General features: G+C 49.1%; 1 protein-coding gene across 33 annotated transcripts in view; it reads left to right on the forward strand.

Moving 5' to 3' along the window:
* Nucleotides 1-26678, forward strand: part of PAX2 (paired box 2) — a 90520-nt gene that overhangs the window by 59089 nt on the left and 4753 nt on the right. For 30 of the 33 annotated variants that reach the window (XM_086378166.1, XM_086378167.1, XM_086378171.1 and 27 more), the window contains 2 exons: nucleotides 10422-10597; nucleotides 12833-12959. The exons of the other annotated variants lie outside the window; for them this stretch is intronic. In XM_086378166.1, the coding sequence (XP_086234292.1) occupies nucleotides 10422-10597; nucleotides 12833-12959 (303 nt within the window). The remainder of the gene's footprint in view (nucleotides 1-10421; nucleotides 10598-12832; nucleotides 12960-26678) is intronic. 33 annotated transcript variants of the gene reach the window in all.

Genomic DNA, 26678 nt, shown 5'->3' on the forward strand with positions numbered 1-26678 from the left:
TGCCGGTCTCATTTTGAGGAGTCTTCTTTGATGGAGAAGACAAAGTCAAGCCAGGGGTTAAGAAGCTCTGCCTTCTCCTTCATTTCTCTCAGTGTTACCTCCTTTCCGAGCACTGAGCCTACGCCTGCCTTCCTTTCTGTTCTTTCTCCAAACGTGGTTGCCAAGGCTCTTTTGTTGTTTCAACTGTTCTGAGCTTTTGTCTTCCTGACAGGCTCCTGCTACTCTCATATCTATCCCTGGTTATGGTCCCCTCCTCCCTCCTGTCCTTTATAAGAAGAAAAAAATAACTGGTCTGATACTAAGTGTGATATATGCTCATTGTAAAAATATTCAGAAGATACAGTCGTTTTTAAAAGAAATTACCCATAATCGCATCACCAAGAGATAACAACTGTTAGAATTTTGGCATATTCTTTACAGTCTTTTTGTCTCCTGTGTGTATATAATTCTTTATATTATGTATAATTATATATATTACATATATATGTATAATTTTTATCAAAATTGGAATGACACTGTACATACAGCTTGCATCTCACTTTTTTCACTTAACATTATATAGGACCATTTTCACATATCATTAAATATTCTTTGAAAACATGATTTTTTTAATGATTGCATAATCTTCCACTGTTCCATGTACATGTCCTTTTAAAATCTAGGCTCATCATATTTTAAAGCTCATGCGTGTGCAGCAACAACGACTTCCCTTAAATGCCCTCTCTTTCCACCTCCCCACTCCCACTCTCTTTACTTTGTCAGGTTGATTATTTGAGCTTGTGGCAGTGGAATTTCATTTTTAGAGCATCCTGTCCTCATGGAATTATATTCCCCTCTAGAATCTCCTGCTGTGGGTGCACACAGCCGTTCTTTCCCTCAAGGCGTAGCAGTTTGCTTTCCTCGAGTCGGATTCAGCCCGAGTCCTCTTCTTTTGCCACTGTCAACTCTAGACATGGTTCTTTTCTTCCCAAATCCCCAGTGCGTCCCTGTGATCAGTTTCCTCTTTCTTGATCAGAATTAAGCAGCCTGGAATACTGGAAAAGGGCATAAGACTGAGAGCTTTCGTTCCTATCCTAAGGATAACTAGCTGTGTGACATGGGAAAATCACCCAACCTTTCTGAGCCTCTTTTTTTTTTTTTCTTTCTTTTTTTTTCTTTCTTTCTTTCTTTCTTTTTTTTAATCTGTAAGAAGCCATCAGATTAAATTATCTCCATGATACTTTCTAGCTATAAAATGTGATAACACTGAATTCCTATGTGAATTAGTAAAGTCCTATGCTGCTGCTTTTTCCTTCTAAAGGTAAACTGTAAGGCAAGTAAAGAATGAATCAATCTTTGCTTTGGGAATTCTATACTACAAAGCAGCCAGCATTCTTTTATCAGCTACTATGTGTCAGGCTCTGGGCTAGATTTACAAAAATGAAAAAAAGATGGGTCCCTGGCTTTAAAATAGTCACAGTTTAGTGAAGAAAACAAACATCAAAAAAAAAACACCAAACCTTAAGTACATATGGATTCTAAATTTGACTCTGCCACTTACTGTCTGGAACAAGTGCTTTAGAGCGAGTTACCCAACCTCGCTAGCTCTCAGTTTCTCCAGGTTATGAGCTCAGCTGCCAGAGGCATGTCGCCTGGGTTGCTTCTGCCTCCTCCTTCACTAGTTAGCTATGTAACCTTAGGAAAGTTCCTGAACCTCTGCACTTGCATTTCCTTACCTACAAAATGGAGATAATAATAGAAGCTTCCTGCTTTAAGTTCTGGTGAAAATGAAATGAGTTAATATATGTAAACTTCTTAGATGAGTGCCCAATATATAGTAAGCACTTAATGTTAGCTGCTGTTATTATAAGGATTAAATCATTGGATTATGTTAGGCTTAGTGTCTGGTACCATAATAGGAATTGGATCGATTTTAGTTATTATTATTTCTACAATAGAGATTTGGATAGATGTTTGTTGGAACGCAGAGAACAGAGAAGTGAATCCTGCTGAGGTAGGAGTTAGCAACCCTCTGGTGTTCATCTGAGGAAAGAGTCTAGAAAAGCTCGAGAGACGTGGCCAAGGACATATAGCAGGTGAGGGATAAAAGTAGAATTTCAGCCCAGCAAGATGTTACTCCTAGTCCAGTATTATGTTAGGACCACAGATGTAGTTCATGTCCCCAGAGACACATGGGTGTAAATTGGCACAGTAAGACTGAGGTCAGGCAGGCAGGTAGCCACCCCCTGTCTTCCACCCTGTCCTGAACACATGGAGTGTTGAGAAGCAGAGCCTGGTCACAATTAGCAGGTTTGCCAGGGCTGGAAGGCTGGGCAGAAGCTGTTGTTGCTCAGAGCCAAAGCTTCGGGCCAGGTTTCCAAGGGTTTCTTTATGCTCTCCTCTTGAACTTGGCTTGGGGTGCCTGGCCAGGGCAGTCCCACGGATTGTCTAGTATTAATATAAGGACGAGAGGCCATGGTTCCAGAATGTCATCCCACCTCCCTGGACAGTGTTTATTTACATCAGCGCCTTCTCCCACCTGGCCCTTGCAGCCCCTTCCCAGCATGTGGCACTCCGCTCTCCTGCTTTCTCCTTCCTTTCTGGTCTCCTGCCCTTCTCTCCTCACCCCCTCATCCCCTTCCTTTTCCTTCCTCCTTCCCACTCGCCTCTCCATTCTCTGAATCCTCGCTCTTCTCCCAGTATGGAGAGCAGCCTGATTCTTCAGCATCTCTGACCTCTCTCCCGGCCCTCCATCAGAGGGGAGGCCAGGGTGGCAGCCCAGACCTCTGGTCCTGGCCGCTGTGGGGGTGGGGCCGGGGCTGCACAGGCGGGCTGCCCTGAATGACAAGCGGGGATATTGATCGCGTTCTGAACTCAGCCCAGCCGATAGAAGGTAATTAATGACTCCATTTGCCTCAGTACCGAGGAGAACAATTGAGTTTGAAACTGCAACAACTGGCAGCTGGGGAGACTGGGGGTGGCCTGGGGGTGAACCCCGCAGAGGAAGAAGGTGGTGTGAGAGGAGCTAAGGCAGAGAGAGGGGGGTAGAGGCCACCAATCAGAATGGGATGCAGCAAAGAGCCCCCACCTGGACCCAGTACCCTTGATCGCTCCTGCTCCCCAAATCCCCTAGAGGCCGAGGTCCATGACTTAGTGTCCCCACTTCCTCCACACTTTTCTCTTTTCTTCCTGTATCACTTTTCCAGGTCATTTTTAGTCTACAGGTGAAGTAAGGCTTACTTTCCCTGAGCTTGCTTCTTGTTAGCTGTGTGATCACACACGTTTTTTACTCTCCTTCAGCTTATTTCTCCGTTTGTAACATTAGACTAATGGTATCTCTTCTGCAAGTGTTCTGTGGGGGATTAGGGATAATGTGTGGAAAGCACCTGGAGCCTGCCTCATGCAGAGTTAGTGCTCAGTAAATGGCTGCGATGATGATCTTTGACAAGGAAAACAAATCTGATAGAGTGGAGAGAGCCTTAGAGTCAGACATTCCTGAGTTCAAATCCAGCCTTTGGCTACTTTCTAGTTGGGAGATGTTGAACAAATAATTTTTGCCTCTCATCTGAAAAAATGAGAATAGTGATAGTAAATACCTCATAAAATTGAATGGATTAATGCGTGTATGTGGAAGCCCTGATGTTGTCAGTTTCCCTATAGATGGGTAGACATGTGTATTTGGGTTAATTTGACATTAATATACTTCTTTGCTATCCTTTAAAAGAATTCCTCTCAAATGCCTGATTCCTACTTCCTTGGGTTCAGTGGACAGCCCCTGTTCATTCCACATTGACTTTGATGAACCGTGGTGCTTTCTAACCAAGGAAATGACATAATTTTATTCTGTCTATTACCATCACCCACACCTACATTGGGGAATTCAGGTACAGTGTCAACACAAAAGGAAGACAGAATTCTTGTGTTTTGTCCCTTGTCTCGAGCCCTCATCCCTAATATGTGGTGATCAGTGCCTGCCCTCCTCCCTAAGATTCTGAGACCTCACTGGCCAGCCCTATTCATGGTTGGCCAGCCAGAGGGATCTGGCCTGGGATCAGAGGGGCGGGAGATAGGGCTCTGTTCCCAGGCAGTCCAGGAATGGATGGGGAGTGACAAGGCTAAGTGAATGAGAAGATAACACCTTTTTTGTTGAGGAGTAAAAGTCATTTTTATTAATGATTCTCGAAGTGGTATGTGCTTCTTGTACAAAGCCTGGATCATATGGAAAAACTTAGATGAGAAGTAAAGCATTTGCTCATGATCAGGGAGTAATCACTGTTACCCTGTGGGTGGCTCTCCTGGTCAAGGTGATCTTTGGTTTTACAATTCTCTTCTTTTGCATGGAGTTCAGGGCCCCACTGCTGGAGCCCTACTTGTGGGCTGGACCGGCAGATACTGCTACTCGTTGCTGCTCAGGCCACAACTGTCCACAGGGACTTTCCGTGTGCCAGGCTCCCTGGTAGAGCCTGGTAGATATGCCCTTGATCTAGCCATTTATCCTTGTTTAACCTGCACTTCAGTTACTCTGAACCTTAGTTTCCTCACCAGTAAAAAGTGAAAGTTGCTCAGTGGTGTCCGACTCTTTGCGACCCCATGGACCCCATGGAGTAGCCCACCAGGCTCCTCCTTCCATGGAATTCTCCAGGCAAGAATGCTGGGGTGGATAGACGTTCCCTTCTCCAGAGGATCTTCCAAACCCAGGTCTCCCGCATTGCAGGCGGATTCTCTACCATCTGAGCCACCAGTAAAAAGCAGATTATAATCCCTAGCTATCTTAGAGAGTAGTTGCTGCTGCTACTGCTGCTAAATCGCTTCAGTCTTGTCCGACTCTGTGCGACCCCATAGATGGCAGCCCACCAGGCTCCCCCGTCCCTGGGATTCTCCAGGAAAGAACACTGGAGTGGGTTGCCATTGCCTTCTCCTAGAGAGTAGTTAGGAAGCCCAAATAACATAAGATCTACGAAAGCTTTCTGTTAACTGCTAGGCAAATATGAAGCGGTCAGAGAAGACAATACAAGCCTTTGTTCCCTTTGAAAGAATAATCTGCGTCAAAGTTTTAACTCAGCAGTTTGTTTAATTAATTTATTTATATGCTGTCTCCTTCTGGAAAAGACTTACGGGAGCTCACTCTCCTTCAGATATGCTATGGCTCATGCCAGAGTGGACACAGCACTTGGAATGGGCTCCAGTTCTGAGAGTCCTGTTGCCTCGTAGTGTGACCTTGGACGTCACCTCCCCTCCCCCACCTCACTGCCCACCCTGCTGGGTTTTATTACCTTAAAATGAGGAGTTTGGACCAAGTGTCCCCTCATCATTCTTCATACAGTCTGGGCTCAGCAGCTCATAGGCTGTAGCTTCAGTGTAGGGAGGGTGCAAATCAGGAAAGGGGGGACCCTGGGAGGGACACAGCGTCCTGGATGGGGTCAGGGGCCCCTCAGCTGGGTCTCCTGGGTTTGGAACCTGGGCAGCAGAGTGAAGTGATGTGGAGGGCAGGCTCTGGGTTCAAACAGACCCGAATTCAAATCCCAACTCATTTACCAGCTGCACGGCCTTGGATAAGCCACTTAACCTCTCTGCCTCGGTTTCCTTTTTTAAAAAATGTTTTTATTTTTGGCTGTGCTGGGTCTTCGTTGCTGCTGCTTGCAGGCTTTCTCTGATTGTGGTGTGTGGGCTTCTCACTGAGGTGGCTTCTCTCGTTGCTGAGCACCAACTCTACAGTGCAGGCTCAGTCGTTGTGGCTCACAAGCTTAGTCTCCCTGCAGCAAGTGGCATCTTCCTGGACCAGGGATCGAACTTGTGTCCTCTGCATTGGCAGATGGATTCTTAACCACTGGACTACCAGAGAAGTCCCATCCTTATCTTTAAAAGAGGTATCACAGCATCTACCTCACAGGTTGTTGGGAGGATCAGATGGAGGGTTAAATGGAACAAGCTCTCAGTGCTGTGAGCTGCTAATGGATGGTGGCTGAGCAGGGACAGCAGAACAGGGCTGAACCCTCCACATACAAGTGCAGGGTGTCCTCTCGGGGGAGGGGGCAAGGTTACTAAACCTTCAGCAACCACATTTTCCAACCTCAATCTGAAAGTGGGGCCTGAGAGTGGGAAAGGATATTGGAAATCAGAATTGCTCCAGAAGCCCAGGACATGTGGCATCATACTCCTGCCCTCCTCTTGGAGCCCTGACAAGACTTGGGCCGGTTTTACCATCAAGATGAAGGTTGAGGACCCACTGTGTCATTTAGGGAAGGACTTCCCTGGAACCAGAAATGAGCAGGTAGACCCGCTTTATCCCACACCTTGTGACCAGAGCCGAGGTGCGGGGAGTCCAACGTAAGGGCCGTCTCTGGGCCCTGTTCTCAAGCAGCCTCTGCCGGCTGCCTTAGACGGCATCTGCAGCTCCGAGGTCAAGTTTCACTCTTAACTGGGAACACAGCGTGCTCTGTTTCTTGGACAGAGGTACTGTAGGTAGGCAGGAAGGTGTTGGTGTGAGTGGGAAGGGACCAGAGTTGATGCTATTGGAAGTTAACAAGCAGTGGAGCGGGTGAGGAATGTGTGTGAGTCGATGCAGGGGCCTGTTGTGGGCTTCTCACACCCTCTGATACCTGGGGCTGCATGGGACTTGCCTGACAAGTGACTGGATGTCCTGGGATGCCAAGTCTGCCAGGTGGCTGGTTCAGAGACCTTCTGCCAGGGTTCTGGCTTTGAATGCTACTCAGGATAGCCTCATTCATTCATTCATTCATTGAGTACCAACTCTGTGCCCAGCACCGTGCCTGGCACTGCAGCTATAGAGACGTACTAGTCATGATTCCTGCCTATGGGGAGCTTCCAGCCTGGCTCCTTAGCAAGGTGGATGCTGTCTAATCACTTTCTTTCTTGCTCACTCTTCAGCCCAGATCAAGACTCGCTTCTGCCTCTTCCTCCATGTTCGCCCCAGAGAGCTGTCCAGTGCTTGGGCCTGGCAGTGTCTCCTAGCCCAGCCCCACCCCTCCCCGATGCCACCTCTGAGACTCCACCCTTGGGAAGGCCCACCCGGGCCCTCTTTCTCCGCGTCCCGAGGATGCACCCCCGCCAGTGGGAGGCACAGGCAATGGCTTTGTGTTCTCTTCCTTTTCAGTTCTCTTCTTCCATGGTCTCTGTTCTTCCTCTACTCTCTTCTTCTTTCCTCCTCTGCCCTCTACCCTCCAGCCCCACCCTGACCCGGGTGCTGGGCTGTGCTCCTCATCTGGATCCCTGAGCTTCCAGGAAAGCAGAGCCAGCTGGGCTCATTCCTACAGCAAGTGGGCAAATGCCCTCAGCACAGCCTATGCTTCTCTAGGCATCTGCTGCGGGAAGCTTCTTCCCTTTCTTCCTCTCTTTCTTTCTGTCCTGTCTGTCTCTGGCTTTCCTCCTTCACCGAGCTTCCTCCGCCTTGGACCTCTGAGTCCAGGCCTCCTTGCCTGCCTCCCTTCCCCACCCTTCCTCCTGCCTTTGCTCCCGCCTCCCTTCTCTAGCCGAGGGAAGGGTACCACCCTGGTCTCTGGGGAGAGCCTGTGAGAGCCTGTGGGCCCGCGGGCTGACCCGGGGGGCACTGCCTCCCTGTCCCCCACCAGTAATGCCACTGTCCTCTCCCTGCCCCTGCGACTTTCCACCCTGTTCCCCACAACTTTCTTTGTGCTCCTCCGCCATTCATCACGACTGCTGCCTTTCCCATTCCCTATCACCTTCCTTCTCCTTTGGGGGGTCTCCTCAAGCCTTTGGCAGCCTCATGCCTCCATCACCCTGGTTTGGTTTTCTGCCCTTCTGGCACCTTCTGTCTCTTCCCCACCCCACCCCCCTTCCCTCTTCCCTTCTCCCCGTTCCCAGTCTCCCCACCACCTCTTCCAGGAGCAGCCTTCCTTTCACCTTTCTTTCCTCCCTCCCTCCCCTTTCTGTGGCTGCCTCTGTAACCTGTCTTATCACCAGGGCCTGAGTATACGAAAAAAAATAAATAAATAAAAAGGTCAGTGAGTGGAGGGAGCAGCAATAACCCCTAAAACAGTACTATCAGTGGAACATGATTGATCAATTGAATTCCATAGCGGCTGAAAAATGTGGGATTAAGTAGTGTATTATACGCACAATGAGTTGAGGCATGATGTTCATTTCAAGTTCATTTCGCCGGCCTCTGCCACCAGATCAGGCAATCAATAGGGGCAGCAGATATCATATATCACCTCTCTGCGGGCTGGGGAGAGAGCACCATAATCTCTCGCAAATTTAGAGTGACAGATTTGTCAAGATCTGAAGGGCCCCTGAATAAATGAAGGAAAAGAGACTCCTCCAGCCAGTGACCTAAGGACAAAGCTTCAGTTCAGCCCCTACACACACACACACACACACACACACCCGGGCTGAGCCAAGCCACACACAGGCATATACACAAATCTACAGAGAGGCATAGTATGAGTCTCACTACACATAGCACACACCCATGCATATAGCATGTGAGGCTGTGTTCACAGACAAATGCACTTGACTCCCCAGGACCCATGGGTGACACTGGAGTAACCACACACAAAGACACTCACTGTCTCCCTCTGCCCTGACAGAAAGGCTTCCCAAAAAGGTAGGACTCCAGCAACAGAGGATTAGACACAATGAAACATGTAGATATTAATAGCTCCAAGGGATGGCCTTAGGATGATGGCACGTCCTTGAAAGAGAAGCAGGCACAGGAGAAACATAAGGATGTGGGCTCACACTCCCTGTGCAGTCACACCTGTACACACACACCTTTTCAGAAAGGTTCTTGTGCTGTCACTTATACGTACCCAGACGCTTATCTGGATGTGTATATGTGTGCAAATGCATGCATATACACAGAAGATACACAAAAGGGGAAAATAAATATGTCACCACCTGACTCAGATAGAGAGAAGCACACACTCCCTCTAAGACAGAAAATCATCCCAGAGGCTTACACAGAAAAAACACACGTTTTGTGGCCTTAGGAACACAGGAAACAGAAATATCATTCATGTTGTCCCTGTGTCTGTCTGTCTACCTCAGACATCATCCTGGTCTCCATTTCTCTCTCTTTCACACACACACATACAACACACTTTCTTTGCTTTCCCACCCCCTCCAGAATGGAGTGAAGACAGGAAGTCCCATTAGGAAAGCAGATCCCCTTGCTCCATCTGGGAGACCAGCAAGAGACGATGGCTGCAGGTTGAGGTTAATCAATATGTAATATTTTCTATGGTCTCCTGAATGATACTGTATGGTGTTACTGTATATAATGCAATATTGATTATATCATATCGTATAATCACCTATAAACTGATATATATAACAGACCCAGAGGAACACCCTGGGGCCTCCAGCATGGCTGGCCCCAGGCCCAAGACTCCCCAGCTGGTTTCGGGCTAAGGGAAGCAAAGGAGTGGCCAAGCGGTGGCTGCGAGGACCCAGCTTTGGGCCCGGGGAGTGGTGGGGCAGGGGTTCAGGGAATGTGGGCAGAGTGGGTGCTTGGCCCACTGTGCACTCTGAAAACCCCTGCGGGTCAGATAGAGAGGGCAGGGCCAGGGAGGCAGGGGTAGCCAAGTGATGGGAGGCCCAGGGAAAGCAGCACACAGATGGGACTGGCCTGCAGCCCCAGGGAGTGGGCACTCTGTGGCACTGTCCTGGTGTTTCAGACCTGGGGTGGGTCTCAGGTCTCTGTGGAGATGGCAGGAGGAAGCAAGTGGCCAAGGAGCAGGCCTCTGGCAGAGTTTAGCCGGAGTTCAGGTCAAGAACAGAAGCTGAGGGGGGGGTTGCCTCAGAGCACAGCAGCATCTGCAAGGACCTGGGCTTCAGTCTCTGCCCGAGTCGCGTTTCCTGGCTCCCTGTCACCTGCCTTCCTCCTGCTCCAGTCTCAGGCCTGACCCAACGTAAGAAGAGCGCCTTCGCTGGGCCCCGAGTCCCTCCTCCCTCAGTGGTGAAGTTAATTACTTCACCCAGTCTCTGTGTTACAGTCAGCCTCGGAGATTTGATGATTTTCCACCCTTGGAGTCAGTGGAACTGAAATTCATCTCAGAGCCAAGTTCAATTCTCCACAGGCTCAGTAATGCTGGCCTGAGACACCCAGCTCCTCCCCCCAGGCTGACCCAGGGCTGAGGGACAGGAGGGGTTCAGGGGAGATATGTCCCAAGAGCCCCTCTGGCTCCCCCACCTCTGCCTAGTCCTTCCCACCCCCACCCCCAGCTGTTATACCTTCCCTTTGTCTTCCCAGGTCGTTCTGGGGCGCTGGCTCCCTCAGTCAGGACTCTGACGCATGGCCAGCCCCTAGGTCAGCCCCTTAAGCCTCAAAACTGGGCGTAGGAGTCCTAGAAGGGGTACAGAGCCCCGGGGGCCCAGCCAAGTGCCCACCCCCTTTGCCCACTGCTTTGTTCTGTGTCTCTGCTCACCTGCGCTCATGCCCCAAGTGCCCCTGTGTCCTCCAGATGTGTCCGAGGGCTCAGTCCCCAATGGAGACTCCCAGAGTGGCGTGGACAGTTTGCGGAAGCACTTGCGGGCCGACACCTTTACCCAGCAGCAGCTGGAAGCTTTGGATCGGGTCTTTGAGCGTCCTTCCTACCCTGACGTCTTCCAGGCATCAGAGCACATCAAATCAGAGCAGGTGAGGAAGGAGCTCTCTGCTTGGAGAAGGGAGAGGGACTGGGCAGAGCAAGGCTTCTGGAGGACATGCACACAGGTCGGCCAGGTGCACACCCAGCATCATACGTGCTGCCTATAGGTGTGTCGTGTGTGCACACCCTATAAGCACCCTCACACTAGGACATTATGACAAAGCTGAGAAAATCATCGTGGTATGTGGCAGTTAGAAACGGTGAGTTCTGGTGCAAGTATAGCCCGTAGGCGAGTCTTACCTCCTCTGTTTCAGCCCCGTCCTCAGGTTCCCTGTCTATAGAATGAAGGGCTTGGATGGAAGACCTGACAGGTCACTTCCAGCCCTGCCATCCTGTGCTCCTGGCATAGGGTACTCAGGAACAGCCCTTGCCTAAATGCCCCTAGAGTCCTACAGAAAGTCTGAGGAAGCTTGGATGCTCTTCTTGCCCCAGGAGGTGTCAGGAAGAGAGCCCAGTGCCCGCCTCCTGCTCCCCCACCCGGCTGTCCATCATGACCCCAGGCAGGCTGACAGCCCACCCCTCAGACCCAGTACTTCCCACAGATGCAGAACAACCCAGAACACCCCAGCACAACACACAAAACACATCTCCTAACTCCTGACACTTAACCGTGTGCATGTGTTCACAGACGATCCACCACCCACCTGCTCCCTCCCCACCCCTTCCCCCACAGCCCATCAGCCAGTTGGTGTGCCCTCCCCCAGACCACCAACTCAGCACCCCTCCATGGCGGCCTTCACCCAGAAGATAGGATAGCCCCCCGCCCACCGCCGCACGTGCATGCTCCTACACGGGAGCACACACACATTCTCCCCACACTACGGCCCGGGCCAGGCCCACAGTGAGCACAGCACGGCCTGCCATGTTTGCACACTCAGCACACACCCACACGCAATGCACAAGCACAGCCATGCAGACTCTGCACAGCACAGTTCTACTTGGGACTCCAACAGCTCTCAGCCATTCGCCTTTCTCCCCGCCCGTCCTTTTATCCCATAAGCTGTTTGTCTTCATAAAACAAAAATCAAAAGTCTTTTTAAGGTGCCCTGAGCCATAAACCAACAAAGGAGGAGCCGGCCGAGGCCGACGGCTTGGTGCACCCTCCCCGAGTCCCCGGCTGTATTACAATGAATAACCTTTATTTACTTTCATTAGACTATTAAACACCAGCACAGTCATTTTTCCCCCTGAAACTCGGAGCAGGGCCCATAAAGCAAATCCGAAGCCTAATTGAGTTCATTTTAATTTCTCTCCGATCACAGCGAATTACTCTGGTGATAAATCAGGGGGCAGCTTCACCCCCAGTAGAAGGCCTAATTTGCAGCTAATTACAAAACTGATTTCTACAGGAAGATCAATACGAGAAGGAATTGGAAATGACGAGGCAATCCTGTCCAGCCAAGGAGGGGAGGGGGTCCTCTGGGGGGGGGCGGCCAGGAAGCGGAAGAGAAAAAAATGGACCCGAAAGCACAGAAAATCAGTTTTAATTTAACGTAATATTAATCAGAGCAACTTTTCCTGCTTTGTGCGGGCTCCTGGTCAGCCCAGCTCTGGGGTCTGGCTTGGCGGTAGCTGCAATAAAAAGGCAATTACCGGAGTGTTTCAGGCAGGACACCCTTTCAGAGTCAATGACTGGCCCCCTCCCACCCTTCTGTTAGCCATGTGGACTCTCCCCCTCCCCAATTTCATACCCCAGTGCACAGGCAGAGAGCGAGGGGCCCGTGAGGCTGTCTTTGTTTGTTTTTTAAAAAGGGGCGCCAGCACCCGATCAGCGGCCCAGCAGTGCCAGGCTGGAGGCCCCACTAGGCCCTTCCCCCCAGCTCCTGCCTCTGCCATCGCATCAGGCTTCATCTCTCCTCTCTGAGACTCCCTACCCCTGGGCACCTGAAAACACCCCTGGCCTCTTACCAGGGGGTTTCCCACTGCTACCTCTCGCCCTTGGGGGCTTCTTAAGCAGGAGAGGCTGCAGAGAGGTCAAGGGTGCTCGGATACCCACCAAGAATGGACAGGCTGCCCCTCAACTTCCCAGAGTCAGGTCTGCCTCCCCCACACACAACTCTGCATCATCCCTTGAGCCCACCCCCCCAACCCTCCCCGCCCTCTGCCTGGCCAGCTCCTTCCACCCCATCTGGGAGGGCTCCCCGTCCCTCCTCCCCATCTGCACACCGAGGCCTCTCCGCATGTGTGCGTCAATAGCGAGCTGTCTCTTTTCTCTCTCCTCCCAGGGGAATGAGTACTCCCTCCCAGCCCTGACCCCTGGGCTTGATGAAGTCAAGTCGAGTCTATCTGCATCCACCAACCCCGAGCTGGGCAGCAACGTGTCAGGCACGCAGACATACCCTGTTGTGACTGGTAAGGGGGCTTCCAGGAGGGTGGGGAAACTGCTTTCGGTGGGGGCGCCTCAGCCTATGCCATCTGGGGCCCAGTGCGACAAGTGGGCTCCCTGCCATGATCTCTGTAGAAAGAGCAAGTCTCCAAAAGCCAGGGCACTTCCTCAACAGACGTGTACAGATGTAGGAGAAAACACCATGGGCAGACTCTCTGTGTGCTGCAGCCTGGAAAGGTCAAAGCCAGGATGGGTTATAGCTGGTTCTTTCTGCCCATGCTTTTGCCTCTTTCTGTGCCTTTTTTTCTTGCCTCTACCAAGGTGGTGAGAATTATGAGCCTCTCGCTAGGATGTGCATGGGAGAAGGAGGGTAAATAAGCCAGGCTAGCAAGAATGGAGCCTGAGTGCTCATTCAGTGTTGAGCCTCCACACTCCCGTGTCCTCAAGTCCCCTGGAGGACCTGTGTCCCTCTCCTCTGGGTGGCCCGGGAGTACCAAAATTGTGGCTTTGGGCTTCAGGGCATGGCATCTGGTTCTGTGGTAATAGATAAGCTCAATTAGTTCAGCCCTTCTCCAGCTTCTCAGAGACATCACTGAGACCAAGGCTTGATTTCAAGGCCAGACAGGGTCCCGTCCCTCGATGCAGGGGGTGGGGCACCTAATCCAGGTGGATCCAGAGCAGCAGAGGCAGCTAGAGGGGAAGAAGGCCGAGGTGCGGCGCAGTGGAGGGCCCAGCTGATGACACTCCTGGCCTCTGAGCTGCGGGCTGGCACTGCAGAAAAGGGTTTCCGGGCCAGGAAAGTGCCCAAGTGGGAGAGACACACATCGAGATGTTATTAAAATTCACCTAATTATTCTGGAGACAATAAAGCCAATGTGCCGTTTGTTCCTTGGGAGAGAGAATGACTGAGAAGGGTCTCGGTGGGGATTGGGAGATGCTGAGGCATTACTTGCCGAGCAAGGCGAGCGGAGGTGGCCTGGGGACCTGGCAGCCCAGCTGTAAGCAGCCAGCAGCAGAGACAGGGAGCGGGCTTGGCCCCACTGGAGGACAGGTTCCGACTTGGAGCTGTTCTGAACGCGGCTCAGGTCTGAGACAGGCTGCAAGCAGCCACCGTCTTCCACCTGGGAGCTTGGGAGAGCCCTGATGCTTGCTGTTCCATATTCTCCCTAAGGGGTGTCCCAGACTCACTGTTTCCGGCCTGGACAGAGTAGAGCTCTTAAGCTAGGCAGTCAGAGTTTGAGTTCTGGACAGGCTTTTTGGAAGTGACAGCCAAAAGCTGGGTCAGGACACAACACAGGACCCACTGGCCCTCAGCAGGAGACAGTCCATTGCCCAGTACAGAAGCTCTCTGAGCTGTGGGCGTTCCGACCCAAGGAAGAGCGATGGCCTAGGATGGGTCACGTTTCTTCTGATCTGCTGAGAGTTACAGTCGTCACTTCCCAAAGGTGGCCCACCCCAAGGCAGCAGCAAATCAGAGTCCAGGAGACTTCTCTAACCCCAGCTATGCTTCCCTGGGCCCAGGGCCACCATCCAGAAGGTAGAGGCTTTCTGGAGTGGAGATAAGGATCTCTGGGGCAGGGTTCCTACAGCAGGAGAACTCAGGCTGGTGCAGAAAAGTGCCTCCACCTTGAGCATCCCCCCGCCCGCCTCCCCCCCATGGCCCTGGAACGGTCCCAGCTCAGCCTGGGAACATCTCCGGCTGATCCATCTGGATCCAAGTGTGAGAAAAGTTCATTTCAGACCCAGCTTGACATTCCCAGGTGGCAAGTTAGCACTAACATCTCAATCTGTATGCGACATTTCAATCAAGCGAGGAGTAACAAAAGCAGAACCATTAACATTCGGAGCTGTTCACCAGTGGTAATGACGGGGAAACTCGCTCAGAAACTGGAAATTACCAAAAAGAGAGAAGAGTGTGGAGAAGTGGGGGAGGGGCGATGGGAGGAGGTAAGGGGGCAGGGAATGATTTTTCTACACTTAGGCCAAGATCCAAGGTTTGGATTAATGGTGCCATTACCCAAGAAAGGGCTACAGATTATGCTCATTCTTAAAATGTTTTTGCTGGCAATTAAACGGCTGCAGTTATTGATCTTTGTTGATTTTATGTCCTCCTAATTTGCATAATCTCTTAAAGATGAATGATTCATGATGTGTTTAATATGGGGACGAACAGAATTTGCTGGAGGTACTGTCAAGGTGAGAAACAGGGCAGTGCCCAGAAGTTTCCTGGACCATCTCAGGAGTTGGGTCCAGCAAGTTGGCCTTCAGGCCAGGAGTTTGTGGGTAGCAGTGAGCAGTGATGTAAAGAGAGCGGACATCAGAGAGGTGGATTTCGGGTGAGTTTTTCTAGAAGGATGTTGATATCTAGAACTGGGTTCCAAGCACAGCTCAGATACAGGAATGGCTTTTGGTGTATTTGAAAAAATCCCCCCCTAAGATTCTTTATGATTTTATTTGGTTGGAGAGTATGAAGGGCTTTGGTGGGGGAGGAAAGGGCTGGAGCTTTCCAGCAGGTGATTCTGGCCAGGTGTGTGCTCCAGGTAAGACAGGGCATCCTGTGGCCACAGTCCAGCTTGAATGTGCTCAGGTGTTTGAGGAGCCCTCTTCACCTCCTATATCCTAAACTAAACCCCCAGCTCATCTTCCTCCCAGGGGACAGGCAGCTGAGGCTGTAAACCTCTGCAAGTGAGTCCTAAGGAAACAGCTCAGGAAGCCCTAGCCCAACCCAACAAGCCGACCTTATTGATATTCCTGCCACCTCCTGGCACTAGAGGCTGATTTCAAACTTCACCAGCCACTTGATGCAGCTGTTCCACAAGGTCAGGACTGAGAAGAGAGAGGAACCTGGACTATTGTTTGGAGGGGAGAGTGGAGCCCAGTGGGCCAGGACACAGCTAATCACATTGCAAGCAAGGGTGGCTGCTGAAGCCTGGGGCTTGGCCCGAATGCCTCCCCTCCCTACCTTCCATCATGGAACCAGAGAGGGAGACGGATTTTTCTGGGTAGTGTTTGCAAGTTCTGCCGAGATTTTAATTTCACCGCATCACAACTCAGCAAGCTGCCAAGTCAAGCTGGTTATTTAAATTTATCACCCACTTTCCCTTCCGCCGCTGGGCCACTCCAGCTCAGCAGCATCTCTTCTCTCCAGCCCACTGCTCTAGGCTGCTGGTCTGGAACAGAGCCGAGTCTCTCCTAAGTGATAAGGAAAAGGGGGCCAACTGGATGAGAGAGGGGGTGGGGGGCACTCTAGCCCCAGGCTTCCTCAGGTTGCCTGGCTGCAGCAACCTTCTACCACCTTCTTACCCTTTCAGAGGACCTCAGAGCAGGGCTGCCATCAACCCCTCAGTGGTCCCAAGGGCCTTTGAGTCAGGGTCTTTTCAGGGAGGACTCTGGTTCTGACTGTGTGCTGATGCCTCCAAGTCTCCCATCACTGGTAGAAAAAAGCCTCTCTTTCCCATGACCTCCTCACTGTGACTCCTCTTGTGTGCCTGGCCAGGTCTGCAGCTGCAGAGAGTGTGAAGGGACCTTGGCAGTGATGTTGATCTGCAAGAGTAAGATGAATACTAGTTTCAGGATTCCCAAAGTCACTTGCAGATGCTTCTGAGCATTTAGAGAGTCCCTTTGCCTGGTGAAGATCCACCCTGATAATAAGAGCAGGTTCCCTGCCTGGGAGCGCCAGTGGAGCAAGATGGTGTGGGGGGGAAGTCAGGGCTTGTACAGTGGCTCTCCATGTTCACTCTAGAATCCGAGGGATACACTGGGCCCCAGAGCTGCTGCCCTGAGTGAGTGGGCTTCACAGCCTCTGGTGAGACTCAGTGCTGAACACTAGGGAGCTTTATGCAAGTAAAGTTCTCCCCACCCTCTAAGTCCCAGGGGGTGACAGATGAATAAGATCAATGTCCAGAAACAAGGCAAGCTAAACTCACCAAAACACAGCTGGATAAATAACAATGAGAATTGCTAATATACAACCAAACCTCACCCTCTGGTATCAGAAACAGAGGGAGATTCAAACCCAGAGCAAAGTGTGAGAGGCCACAGTGGAGGCAGACCCTAACTGGGGGAGGCTGGGGTTGTAACATACCAGACAGAAAACATGATCTTGGGCCTCAGAGAAGCAACAACTAGAACTGAGTATTCCCCTGAATAAAGTCAGGAACAAAGCAGGACAACACTGTCTATGAAAGGGAAACCGCAAAGTCATCCCCAGGGCCCACGGAAACAAGCGAGGGCAAAGTGATGTCTCTCTGAGAAGTGGAGACCCCAAGCCTAACCCTGAGTCCAAATTTACACCATGGGGATGTGGCAGGAACTCCCAGCTAAGAACTTACATACAAATTTATCCAGGATAGTAACCTGCTCAGAAACCCCAGCAGGACAAGGGCAGATCTTCTTTGCAGAGACATCGTACAATCCAGAGGACATGGGACTCCCACAGAAACAAGTCCACCACTAAAGATGAGCTCAGTACAACAAATGACAGACCTCATATAAATACAGACTATTATGAGGGAGAGTTAGTAGAAGTAATAAGCAGAACAATTAGTACCCCCCAAGAATTAGAGATAATAACAATCCAAAACTATCCAGAACAATCCAAAAGCAACTATATAGTAAGCGTGTTTAAAATTCTAAAAGGTATTTCTAAAAGTGTGGGTGGGTGTGCTTACTCACTCAGTTGCGTCCAACTCTTGCGACCCCATGGACTACAGCCCGCCAGGCTCCTCTGTCCATGGGGATTCTCCAGGCAAGAATACTGGAGTGGGTTGCCATTTATTCCTCCATCTAAAAGTATGTTTTGTGTTAATCACAGATCTGGATCCCACATCCCCTTCCTTACCACTGCTCAGCAACTAGTCAGGTAATAGTGACCTTAAAAAGGCAAAGAAGACACCTAGATTGTGTTCTCTGGGGACTTGGAGGCATGGAAAGAGAGGACCCCCAGGCAGCCCTGAAAGTAGAGCCTGTCGCCTTCTTATCCAAGCTCCCATACTGCTAAGTCTCAGCAGAGAATCTTCCCTTTCGGAAAAATGTCTGAACATTGGACAACTGTAGCAGGGACGGTCTATTCCTCCCTTATGGGGAAATTTCTAAAAAGCCTTGTTAGCTTCCCCACCCTGGTGGGGATAAGCTGGTTTTATTCAAGAGCTCAGGGAAATTTCTCTTGATGCCTAGAGACTGCAGGTCTGCAAGAACCTGTAGCTGAGATCTGGGAGGAGATGCTGCCTAAGCAGGAAATACCACCCACGGCAGGGGAGGGAGCAGAAGATGGGGTTCTTCTGGAAGCTGGTAAATTTGAGCAGAGGTGGAGGAAACCAGTAAGGCAAAGTTCAAAGAAAACCAGGGACTGGCCCCTGGGGCCTAGACAGAGTTGTGTGGGCTCAGCTTCTGAGAAAAGGTTGCGGACTATTAAAAGTTCAGCCTTCTTACCCACAGCTGGGATGGTGAGCGAAAGTGGCCTAGAGGTGTGGACCCTGGGAAACCCTCCTCTTGCTCCAGGAGTCCTGAGGACCTCTAGGAAATGCCTCTTTCCTGTAGTTAACAACCCCGTTCCAATGCGACTGCATTTCCCTCCATAAAACAAACAGCTTAGCCCTTGGCCAGCCCCTTGGGGGAGGAGAGGGCAATAAAGGCTGAGAAATGTTTCTGAAGGAGGCTAGGAGTCTCCTAGCCTTGTCTGTCAGCTCAAAGCCCCTGATTAGCTAGAGGAATTTAGGGCACAGACATCAGAGTTTCTCTCCAACCTTGAAAGGAGAGGGCTAGGGCAACTTCAGACACATAGCAAGTCATAGAGCTCGTGCTATGGCAGCTGAATGAAGCCAAGAGGGCTTCTCCTCAGCTGAGAAGGCCCACTGATAAGAGGCTAGCCTCCTCCAAACATCCCTGAGGCCTCCAGACACATCCCCAAGGACCACCAGCCCCCAGACATCAACTCTGATTTAATTATGGGGGCATTTCCATAGCAATGAGACATTGACAGATAATGTGGGTGCTGTGGGTCTGCAGCCTAGGGAGTCATTGGATCAGGGCTCCTTCCCTTCCTCCTTCATTCAGTCCACCTCTAGAGGGAAAAGATATTTCAAATAAAAGTCATTAATTTACTCTAGGACTGGGAGAGTCAGGTCAAATTTGAACACAATAAAAGCTGTGCCACCCTAATCTCCAGCCCCAATTCTACACCCATGACTGTGCTCACCTGCTATCCCAGCAGTGATGGGCTGCCCTCCCCAGCAGGGTGCCTTGGATAAAACCCCCTGGGCTGCTAATGGAGCCACTGAGGGAAGGAGAGGCATGGGGAAGAGGAAGAAGTTATAAAGGGCTCTCCAGCATCTTAGCAAAGATGTAATTCTATGGGCTTCTAAGTTGAGCTCAAATTTGGCCCATTACCTTGGGCTTCTCCTCTTGACTCCACCCTTCATCTCCTCCTTCCATCCATGAGACCCAAAGGCTGAGCATGCCAAATGGACTGTATTTGGCCCTCCACAGCATGGTCTCACTGATTTATTTAGAGATCATGGAGAGAGGACAGTTTGAATTTAAATCAAAATATTTTTGAGGGAGCAACAATCTTTATTTCAAATGCATGTAGTAGCCAACTACAAAAAAAAAAAGTGTTGCCTAGTAGAAAACGTCCCTGGGGACTTCCCTGGCGGTCCAGTGGTTTAAGACCCCATGCTTCTAGTGCAGGGGGCGAGGGTTTGATCTCTGGTCTGGAAACTAGGATCCTCCTGTATGCTGTGTGACCTAGCCAAAAAGAGAGAGAGAGAGAACACTGGGCACTGTTTTCATGGTTAGCTGGGTTATAGGGAACCTTTCTGCTGCTGTAGATATTTAGAGATGCTTGAAGTGTCCCAAAGGAGAGTTCTCCAAAGGTGGGAGGAGGGATCCCCCAGCACTAAACCTATTTATCCCATTATTCGGTACTAAGAAGAAGAGGTTGGCTAAGTAAAAGTGAAGTCAGCCAGCCCAGCCTTTCCTGAAGGACCAGAAACCCTAAATAGTGGTGTCCCAGTGAATGTTATAGGTATGTATTGGCACCAAGGACTCAGAAATGTCCCTGGTGGTCTCGGAATCACCTAAGTAAAAGGCCATTTCCCCTATAGAGCCAGTCACCCTAACGAGGTGACAGGAAGATCCCCACGCCAGGGTAATCAGAACCCTTCCTTCCCAGGTTCTGAGCTGTAGCCTTGGGACAAACAAACCAGCACTTTTTCAGCCCTGAGCTTTGGGAGGCAAGCCCTGCCACTGTTGTTACTTCGGAGAGGGCTTTGCACACCTTCAGCCTGAAATCCTCGCCTCTCCTCCTCTGGTCGGCTGAGTGGGGAGGGGGAGCGGCTTGGGAGGGAGGAAATCCTGCAGTAGGCTCAGAGAGCAGCCTAATGCTCTGGCAGCTTAAGTGGCCGTTTTCCTTGGGATTAGGGTCTCACTTACACAGAGTGCCTGAAAAACGCTGCGCTTTCAGGAAGGATTAGAGCTGACAATTCAGCAATCTCAGAGAACAAAATAAAGCCAGAGAGGAACTGGGAGACCTGGAGCATCGAGAGACTGTGCAAACAGGCTTAACCTCTGCCCACCCAGCACGAGGGGCTGGGAGCCCATCAGCGAGCCCAGGCCCAGCCTCCAGAGTGCCAGCACCTAAAGACTCCATTCTTCATTTGTGACTTGTTAGTGGAGCCAGAGAAGGTAGTAGCCTGGGGAAGTGAAAGAGGAGAGGCTCTCTCTGGGCCTCACTTTCCTCCTCTGCAAAATGAGGGACTTAGACTAGAGGATAGTCAAGTTCCCTTTCAGTCCTTTGAGAATTCGATTCTTGCAGCACTCCCTGTCCTTCTCCCAGGATCCTAAGGCTGCAGCTCCATCCATGGTCCCGCTGAGTTATAGGAGCACCTCTTGTGGGGCCCTGGGCCAGCAGGCTAGCGTGGCCCAGTCGGACTGTGTGCTGGCAGAAGGGCAGTAACAGCACGACTGACTGTGTCCAGCAGGTTGGCTGTCAAGGTGCAGGCCTCATTCCGCCCACAAAGCTGTGAGTGGCATCCCTGCCTAGGACACCCCAGGGAACAGAGGTCCAGCTGTGGGTGGGAAGCCAGACTGGCTGGGAGAGCAGCTGCCCTGAGCTGCAGAAACAGCCCCCTCTGCTGGAGCCCAGGGCAGGCCAGCCTCTGGATGAGGAGCTATGGGGCCAAGACAGAGCCTGGGGCTGCAGGCCCTCACACAGGCATCTCTGACCCCCAGGAGAAACCTTCCAGAGAATCTGGAAACCTGGAAAATCAAGAACAAAATGAAATAGGTAGAAATTTCTTCCCCTCTCCTATTAAAACATCTTTTACAGATTTAAAGTTGTTGCTTTGGTGTGTTCTATATAACTGGGATTGGTCCTAAAGTGATCATAATTGATGTAGTGAATGTAAATGTACAGTATATTTAGACAGTAATTACAAGTTTAATAACTGTGCGCTCTTGAAAGTATTATAAACGCTTGTGTCAAATGCAGGCACAGACTGCCAACCTTGAAGCAATCTAATGTCTTCATTTTCCCTACCGTATGAGAAGCAGACAAAACTTGAGGTTAGGATAGTAAAACAAGAGTTATGTTTTCTCCCCTTAGGGTCCTCCGTAGTGTCAAGTGGATAGCAAAAGTGCTCATTTTCAGAGAAAGATGCTGAGGGAAGGCATCTCTAAGCTCATTGAATATAACTTTTACTGTATAAATCTGTGTCTAATAAGTCTTGTTGTCTTGCCATCACTGAATGAAAGCATCTGTGCTGCTTTGGTGGCTTCCTTTTTATTATTTCCTTGGTCTTCTGGATGCTGACATTTGTCTTACTTGAGATAAGCCTTCCTATTTCTTCACATGTTATTCTACTGTTCTTTGTATGATCTGGTTTATTGGTACAATTCAAATGGTTTCAAACAAACCGGTGTCTTTCTTACTAATCAGTGTCTTTGGTCTTTTTTTAATAAACACTGCCTACTAATCTTTGAGTCATGAATACTTTTGAGAACATGATAAAAAGCCATCTAAGTATGGCATAAGTATGGCTGTGACATCTTATGTATAGCTTTATATGGACTCCCTAAGCCCATCAGTGATACCCTATAGGATCAGTGATCCCCAGTTTAAAACACTTGCTGTAGAAAATGGAAGAACTTGAAATATGCAAGAAACAAGAAGTGACGCAATGTTCTATTATAGGAAGGATTTGCTTAGCATAATCCCAGGTTACTTTCCTGGACCAAATACCTATTTTCTGGGTCTACAGTAGCTGAGAATGTCATTCTAGAACCCATTTCCGAGTATACTGCTTGTTCTGTAGTCCAGGTTCTGTCATCTATGAGCTGTGAAATCTTGAACATAATACTTGTCGCCTCTGAGTTTCAGTTTCTCATCTATAAAATGTGGATTAAAAAAACCAGATCAACATCATAGGTTGATATTGGGACTAAATGAGATAATATATAGAAAATATTTAGGACAACGCCTAGCATAATTAGTAGGTGCTCAGTGAATGCTAGCTAGTTTAGGTGCAAGTAGAAACACAGCTCTGCCCTTGGATCTTAGAGCTGACAAAGTAGCATAAATTAACCAGGGACTGAAATTTTCTTAATAAAGCCTCACTTTGCTTTTCTCTGTACTTGTAGGAGGAACTGCACTTAGTTTCTCCCAAACAGTTGATTTGATCTGGCCCATTTGGTAAGGAGTGTCTGACAGAAGTGCGCTGTCTGATTCAGATGTAACGATTGCTGTAGAAATTGGCTTTAGAATCTTCAGGGACTTCTGCAGTTGAACTGAGAAGACATCCTCATCAAGTACAGTGCTTCTAACACTTCTGGGTACTTTAGATTCTCAACTACTCCTGTTTCTTGAAGAGCTTCTTTGTTTCTCAGAAAACTCTCAAAGGAGATTAATACCCAACCCCATGAAGTTTTACTGCAGACTTTCAGTGTCAATATTTTGTTCTTTGTGTCCTGTTTTTCTTGCCTCATCCTAATAACAGTGGTGACAATATGAGATTCTGTTTGTCAGAGGACTTCTTTTTCCTTTTCTTTGGTGCATTTGGGGAGGATCTGGCTTCATGTTATCATTGAAAGGCAGCGTGGTACAGACAGAGCTTCACATTTGTCATTTACCAGCTCTGCAGCAATAGGAAAGTCACAATGCTTCTCTGTGCCCCCGTTTTCTTAACTTTAAAACAAGGAAGTGAGACCCAACATCTCCAAGGCTCTTCCATCTTTAAAACTTTGTCATCTTAGGAAACAATTATCCAAAGAGAAATGCCCATCCTCTTATAGTATGTGGGTTTTATTCATGTGTGATACTTGGCGCACTTTCATGTTCCTGGCATCACCAGTGAGCAAAGCAAATGCTTGACTGCTCCCTATGTCTGTCAAATAATACATATTTTAGAGCCATGTATTCTTCTCTGAAGCTGTTTCCTCCTGTTTCTGCACTTTTGCCTGTTTGTTAGAGTCCGCCTGCACTCCCACTCGTCCACTCATCTGTAGTAATGCAAGGCCCAGTCCTCTGTTGATTCTTCCTTGCAAAGATTCCATTACCCATTCATATTCACTCACTGAAAGAGGCTTGCTCACAGAATGCTGCTGGGCAAATGGTATGATGGTCTTAGTAATTTGAAAACTTCCTGCAGTATGTGTTTTCCATTATTGACAGTGGTGTTCCAGAAGGATATATGGCTCTGGCAAGAGTTTGGTCAATTTGCTCCTGCTCTTCGGGTGTCACCTGTGTGCTAATGAAGCCGTTGAGAGTGCTTTGTATGCAGTGGCTTATACCTTTGTTGGCTCAGGGGTCCTGAACAGGCACTTCTTGGTGGTGATACTGATGTTACAGAATCCAGGAGAGTATAAGCACAGCTGTGTGCAGAACATCAGGAAGCTTTCTATGCTTTTTCCTCATCGTGGGTGTCTTATCTCACACTTCGAAAATATTTGAATAGCGCTTCCCAGATTCAGTTGTTTTTTTAAATAGAATTTAGAAATGTGCCTCTCAATCAACAGTTCTGTGGCTGCAAGCTGGATCATTTGCAAGAGAAAAACTCCAGTGGAAATAAACATTGCATAGTGGTGCCTCCAGGTAGCTGGTAACACCTTTCTGGTTATCCCACATTTCCTCTTCTCTCCTGAAGCTAGGTAAGGTATTGTGTGACACAACCTTAGAGTACAAAGAATTTGTGTGTAACAAGCTGTGAGAACCATGCAGCTGAAAATCAAAATTCAAATGCATTTAAATTCCTATTTATTGAGAAGACGCGTCCTTCTTTTCCTGGCTGTTTGGTGGCCATTAGGGTCACAAGACCAAGAATTGGTCTTCTATATTTTTGTAATTCAAAACCTCTGAAAGTGAAAGTGAAGTCCCTCAATCCTCTCTGACTCTTTGTGACCCCATGAACTGTAGCCTACCAGGCTCCTCCATCCATGGGATTTTCCAGGCAAGAGTACTGGAGTGGGTTGCCATTTCCTTATCCAGGGGATCTTCCCGACTCAGGGATTGAACCTGGGTCTCCTGCATTGTAGGCAGATGCTTTTTACCGTCTAAGCCACCAAAGCTTCTACATCCTCCCTAACTCTCCTCTATCTTGGGACTTTTTTGACCACAAAATGCCATATCACTAATCTCCCTAGAAATTGATAGATGTTGCTGACTTGTCCACTTCTGGTCCTCTCCACTGAGAGATAGTCAAGGAGGGTCATACATTTAGTTGACAATAGAAGTCAATGAAAGAAAACCCACAACAAAGCAAACATAGATTCTTCTATCTCTCTGGGAGTCCAAAGTGATCTCTGTTTGACAGTTCTGCTCTTCAGTTTTGAAATGTAAGAGATTAGCTATGTTAGATAGGTAGAAAGACTATCATTCCATGGCATGATAAAGCTGACTCACAACATATGAGTCCCTCATTTTCATCATCCTATATAAATCTTCCATCATCTTATAAAAATTCATAATCCATTATTCAAACTATTTGTACAGAAAAAGCAGATTTAAAATTTACATTTTGCTCAGCTTTTCCTCTCCAAAGGACACCAACGTATATGAAACAGGAAACAATATAACCCACCTGGAATGAAGTCCATTAATTAAGTCTATTAAATCCAATAGACTGAGAGAGAATTAATCAGTAAATTTTTATTGAGCATCTACCATATTTTCAACTGCAAGATAGAGCAGAAGACAGGGCCTGCCCTTGGTTCCGTTATGATCTGTTTGAGGAAGCAAACAATAGGGCTGATGCTTCGTGAACTATAGTGACTGGTAAAGCATGGAGGACAGAAATAATAGAAAATTTCAGAAGAGAGAAACTTCTCTGATAGGTAGAACAGTAGGGGTTTTAAGGCTTGAGCTGGAAGGAGAGGGACATGATAGTAAGAAGAAAATAACATGGCAAAAGCAGAGATTTCACAGCACCCAAGCCATTGACAGCAGTCAAACGAAACCAGGAGGGGTGAGAATCAGAGCTGAGAAAGCTGAGTGGGAAGAGTACCAGAGAGGCTTTGAAAGCCTGGTAGACTTTAGACTGCCAGAGAGACACTCAAACTATAGACTACAGAGAATCTGCAGTAGTTTTGCAAGGGAAGTGATGTGATGAAAGCAATGTTTCATGAGGGCTAACCAAGCAGCCACACGTGGGATCGACTGAAGAAGAATGTGGAGGCAGGGAACACAAATGGAGGGAATGGAAACAGAATGGCTCTAATAGACATTGCTAAGGAAAACTGACGGCACTTAGTGACTGACTTCATATGGTGAGGGTGGGAGCTATGTCAAGAACAACTCCAGAGGTTTTGGTCTGATGGTCTTCAAGTGGGTCAGTAGAACTGACTGTAGGGAAGATGATCACTTTTATTCCTGTCAGGTTTGAGGTGATGGTGGGACAGCTAATGAAAAGGTTCACGGGCAGCTGGGAATGCAAAGGCCTGAGCTGTGTCTTTGTCTATTTAGGGAAGGATGACTCACTCAGATGTGTTAAGGTAGCAGTGAGGAAACACACATTTCAGGGAAGTTGGGGGTGAGGTCAACTTTAAGGGGAGACTGTCAAGGAGAGAGAGAGGGAAGCGCTTTGGAATAGCCATCAGGAGGATGAGGTCTAGCGCCATCAATGAGAAGAAAGTGGGCCAGAGATGCATAGTTCTGTGACTTCTTCCAGCCACACCTCTTCCCAGGGTTGGACAGAGGCACTGAAGTGGGAGAGTGGCACTGGCTGAAGAGGAGACTAAGGGGAATATGGAGAGGAGAGATGGGACCTGGGACCCAGGAGAGGATGAATGAGTCTCTAGGGCATGAAAGTATGGGAGAGGGCAAATTATTGTTAGAGACTGGAGCATGCTAAATTGCAAAGGAGGCAGTGACCACTTTATGGCAATGGAGGGGGTCTGCAAGGAAGGAAAGCCATTCAGGGACAGCTGTGTTCCTGAGATGTCTGTGGACCATGGGTATCTCCCTCAGACTGGCATGCTTCGCCTTCACTCCAGGACAGTAGGAAAGCCCTTCCTCCCACTCTCCAGACTCTTAGCAACGGACACCTCCAGGGACAGAAGTCCAGCAGCTAGTGGGCAGAGCAGACTTTGCTCATTGAAACTTGGTCTAATCTACTTGTATTGCTGGCTCAAAGCTCCTGATTTGCTTTGGAGATGGTTTTCTATCACTTAAATGTCATAAACACTAACAGGAAAATAGCCCACCAGCCAGCCCCTGCTCTTCACACCCACCAGGCCCAGCACCTGCAGCTTCACTT

The sequence above is a fragment of the Bos grunniens genome, chromosome 26 (assembly GCF_055505025.1).
Source record: "Bos grunniens cultivar Pamir isolate PY7600 chromosome 26, Bosgru_T2T1.0, whole genome shotgun sequence".
NCBI classification, from domain to species: domain Eukaryota; kingdom Metazoa; phylum Chordata; class Mammalia; order Artiodactyla; family Bovidae; genus Bos; species Bos grunniens.